Source organism: Motacilla alba, chromosome 1, assembly GCF_015832195.1.
Source record: "Motacilla alba alba isolate MOTALB_02 chromosome 1, Motacilla_alba_V1.0_pri, whole genome shotgun sequence".
Lineage (NCBI taxonomy): Eukaryota > Metazoa > Chordata > Aves > Passeriformes > Motacillidae > Motacilla > Motacilla alba.
The window spans coordinates 30,260,366-30,264,915 of NC_052016.1; the positions used below are offsets into that span (position 1 = coordinate 30,260,366).

General features: G+C 39.9%; 1 protein-coding gene across 1 annotated transcript; it reads right to left on the bottom strand.

Annotated features, from left to right (window-relative positions):
- Positions 1-1,786: 1,786 nt before the first annotated feature.
- LOC119706023 (lymphotactin-like) lies at positions 1,787-4,550 on the bottom strand. Its single transcript, XM_038149092.1, has 3 exons — positions 4,315-4,550; positions 2,728-2,845; positions 1,787-2,008 (listed from the first exon to the last, which is right to left on the bottom strand). Exons 1-3 carry the CDS (start codon positions 4,382-4,384, stop codon positions 1,903-1,905), a joined length of 294 nt encoding a protein of 97 aa, XP_038005020.1. The 5' UTR covers positions 4,385-4,550; the 3' UTR covers positions 1,787-1,902.

Sequence of the window (4,550 nt, forward strand, 5' to 3'; positions counted from 1 at the left end):
GTTTTATAGGGGACCTAGTTTATAGCCTACAAATACTCTGGTGATGCTGAAGGGAACAGAAGTGTTTCTGTTGTCTACAGTATGAGGATCTGGGGCTTTGAGATCAGCAATTCAAAATTATTGAGCACAATTTATATAGCGTGATACTCCAGTAATATCTTACTGTCAACATTTCTTTCTACCTGTAAAGCTCTCCTTGCAAAGTTTGTCTCAACAACTATTTTTCTCTAGTCTTGTTGATATTGAGAACTTAAATAAAGAAGCAAAACTCCCCATAACAGAGACTCAATAGCTTGCCTTGGTCTGTTGTGTAGTGTAACACATACGATCATCCTTCTTTTCCCTGCCTCGGCAATGACACTATTAAAAACCTGTCCTAGATAGTGAAAACTAGATCTGTTGCCCCACACAGGACTGAGCTCTGACAAAATGTGAAGCACAAGAGACAAATTCTGTCTAAAGTCTTGACCAGAGCAGTGAACTGTAAAGACTGTCTTTTAGAGTAGTCTGACCTTATTTCTGTGGTGCAGTTTGGAAGTGCTGCAGTTCCATGAGTATCACTAAGAGGTTACGTAGGATGAAAAGCCCATAGATTAGCAGCAGTGCAGGCTCTGTCCATATGGTAATATGCGGGGAACTTCATTCCAGAAGCACCTCTGCCTATACCTCTTCTCTACCCCTAAAAGTCCTCAAATGCCATCTTTTCTCTCTCTGAGCAGAGCTCTTCAGTTTCTGCTTCTAATAAAGTGGGGACCACCCAAGGATGGTATGAACTTTGTTTCTGAAGTATGTGAACTTTTGAAGAGGTATGGACTGAAATGTGAGCTGAAATATGATGTAGAAAGCTTGGAATCAGATCATTCCAAAGCCATCTGAGTAATGAGTTAGCAATAGTGTCAGCTCTAGCCCAACCAGCCCATGAGTTCCCAGATTTGTGGTGTCATCTTGGGACCTGTTTCAGCAGTATCCATCTGCATTATAATCCTGCAAGCAAACTTGCCATTTGATTCAGATTTATAGTAAGTTTATTAAAATTTAAAGTCTTCTGTTAGTAGTATGTACCAGTTTTAAGATATTTCAATATACATAGTTCTCTAGGACAGGGAGTTCCTATGAGTTTGTGAAATACAGATTCCAGCCATGGTTTGTTCTTATTCAGAAAAAAGGAATGGGAAAAGCAAACCAATTGTTTCACATTTGTTTCACATGAGGGCAAAACTGAAGTAACTTCACAGCTGGCATTGGTAGGATAAGGCTTCCCCAGGGCAAGACCGAGCAGGGTTACATTCACTGAGTTACCCTGAATTACTCCATATCATCCCTTGGTGAGAATATTCACACCCCTTTGTGAACTGAGCTTATAGTGCAATACTGTGTGTAAAAATAGAAGACTCAATGATCATCTTCTGAATATGGCACTGATCAGGTGATAGCCAGAAGCATGGACTCAGTTTGTGTAGGTTATATAGGTGTGACTGACTAACTTAGACAGCACCTTCTTAAAAGTAGCACCCAATGCAGAATGATCTGGTCACCATCAGCATGGAGGTCTGCACTCTCCCAGCTCTGTGGGCGGTCATCCTCACTACACTGTGTTAAACTATCAGTCATTTACCGTTAAATGCCATCCTGGTCAGGACAGCAAGGATGAGATGATATTGCCATTCAGCTGTACATATATATTGGCAAGAAATTCAGAAAATAAACAGAATAATAGAGTTCAACCATAAAATGAAGAGGTCTGCAGGCATTCAACCAGTGATGAATAGATTCTGGAGAGTCTGTGTTTGTTTCAAGATTTTATTGCTACTTAATAAATAGGAAATAAAAGCAGCTAGTAAGGTTTCCTTGTTTCTTGCAGCACTGATGTTGATTCCAGCTGGTTGGCCTTAGAAGCTTGGATTATTTGCGTTTGGCAGCACGGCTTTCATCTATTCTCTTTATAGCAGCTTGAACCCACTTCTGATTAGCACTTACACAGATCCTGATACCTCCCGCATTGATGAACCTATCAAAAAAGGACAGCAAACCAGCTGGGCATTAAATTCCAGTCTCTAAACCCAAGTCTGTTCTAGGTTTTGATGCACAACGTGAGGAAAAATGTGGTAAAACAATATGAAATGCTGGAGTTTGTAAATGTTAGCAAGAATAACACCAGTTAGTGATGTCAGTTCCCCGTTCATGGCATAGGTACATATGTAGCATACGTGGTCATGTACATATAGACTGATTTTAGATAAATGAGCATACCTTCTCTTCTGGGACTTTATGCTAAATCTTGATGAACATTTATCTCCCAGGAGCAGATCCCAGATGTGATAAAAATGCATGCATTTGAGCTCAGAGGACCAAACACAGCTCCTGGCAAGACTCAGAGTTACCCCATACTCTTTTACATTATTTTTCCCCTTGACTTAGTTCATGCATGGAGCCTCTGACTGCTCTGCCCTTGTTGAGATTATTCCCCACTCACTGGGCACAAAGATGTGAGCTGGTCAGTGAGCTTCCTGCCATTGTTTATGAGCAGAACATATCTCTCAGCTCTCTGAGGCCTGCTCCTCTCCCCTCACTCCCTCAGGTGCCGTGTGGCATGGAAGAACTGGAAGGGTGACCTGGACTAGCCAGATTTAGTGAGTTGGGCCAGCAGAATTGTCTTCTGCTGCCCCTTCCCTATTTGATGGTTTTGTGTTTGCATAAGGAAGTCTGAAGGGTGCATGAGATACTTACATGATGGCATCTGTTGGTACTTGTTGCTTTTCATAGCTCACAAGATTTCGGATGTTCAACTGCTTTGTAGACAGAGTTACACACCTGAATTTGCGCATGGGCTGACTGCTAACGCTCCCTAGAAGGGAGAAATAGATAAATTACAAAGGGAGTAAATACTTTTATTGATACTTAGCCATAATTGCTTAATAAACTATGAATTCCAGAAGATTTCCAGTTGTGGTTAGACCATGAGAGTCTCATGATGTACAGCCACTATATCAGTTATACCAGAGAGACTAAGCTATTTTTTGTGATGCCTCCTACCATCTCTAAAGTATTGTCTATCCCTATGGAGTCACTGCTTCCGTTATAGTAAAAGAAGTTGACATCATTCATAATTAAGTCTGCATCATCTGCAAGTATGTACCCATATGGAAGTAACATTTAGAACTGGCACTTTATTGGGTGGATTTACACATATCTTTTGAATATGGATTAGTAATTCCTCTTATTTTCCAAGTGAAGAAAAGGAAAGCAAGGCTACTTCTCTCACATTCAATAGTATTATTAACAAAAATTGTTAACAGAAAGGGATGTAGCTGGAGAGGTAGTGGGTCAGCCTGAAGGCTGTGTAGCTTCACAGTCCTGTGAATGCTTAGCAGGTCTCAGTTTGGATTTGGTGTGGGTTTGTGAGGATACCTTTTCTCTGTGTTTCTGAGTGCATATTTGTGGATTTGCATGTAGCTTGCGTATCAGTGGTTTATGTGAAATCTACTTGTGATGAGATGATGCTTGTAATGGATCTATGTTCGTGTTTCTCCATGATCCATGGAGCCTAATCCAAAAGTCACTGAGCTAACCAGCACTGCAGAGAAACTTATGTAAAGCATGGCTAATAAACATAGCTCATCTCAGTGTTGATAACTGCTTTGAAAGAAGATGCTCAGTTGTATGATTCAGTGGAAAGAGAAGATATTGTATAAATCTATTACTCCCCTTTTTAGGTATTGTTCTTATTTTTCCTGCCTGTACAAAAAAGTTTATCTAGAAACAAGTGAATAAACAATGTGGAACTTATAAACAATGAAGAACTTCTTAAAATGTAGATATTAGAAAGATTAAGACTGTATAATTAGAGGAAGACATATAACAGTTAATACACTACAATTCATATAAAAGTAATCTACCTGGGAAAAGGAAAATTTATGTCTTATCCAAGTAATATTTTTCATGAAATGTTATTAACCTATAGTACACACAGGTATATGGAATCAGTAAGACTAAAAGACACTGTGCCTTCAAGATTTTTTTGTTTGTCAATCAACAAATCTTCAAGATTTATTGATTTTAAGTGGGAAACCATTGCACAGAAACCTTATAAGGGCCCTAGGCACAGAATCTCTCCTTGCATTAATGCAGAAACCAACCACCATCTGGCAGGACATCAGATGAAATTGCTCATAAGCTGCCTTTCTTGCAGATTTCATCTGGATGTCTTGTGTGTTTTATCATATAAAACAGCTGTCTGCAACAATAAATTTTGCTTATGAGACCACAGATGCGGTGTGGAGCAATTCTTGTCCTCCTCTTGAGTTGCAAACTTACCTTTGACCATGTGCACAGTGAAGACACCAAGCCAGAAGAGGAGCAGGATTGCTGCAGTGTGGAGCTTCATCGCTGTGGCTTCTGTTTCAAGGCAGAGTAGAAATTGTCTACTGTCAGTCCCCTTTCATAGGGTTTATATATTGTCATTCTGTGGTCTGTTCCTGTGTTCCTTTTTATGGTGTCATGGAGGGGCTGACTTTAAGTGGAAAAATTGAGTTGGCAGTACTTTTTCTGGT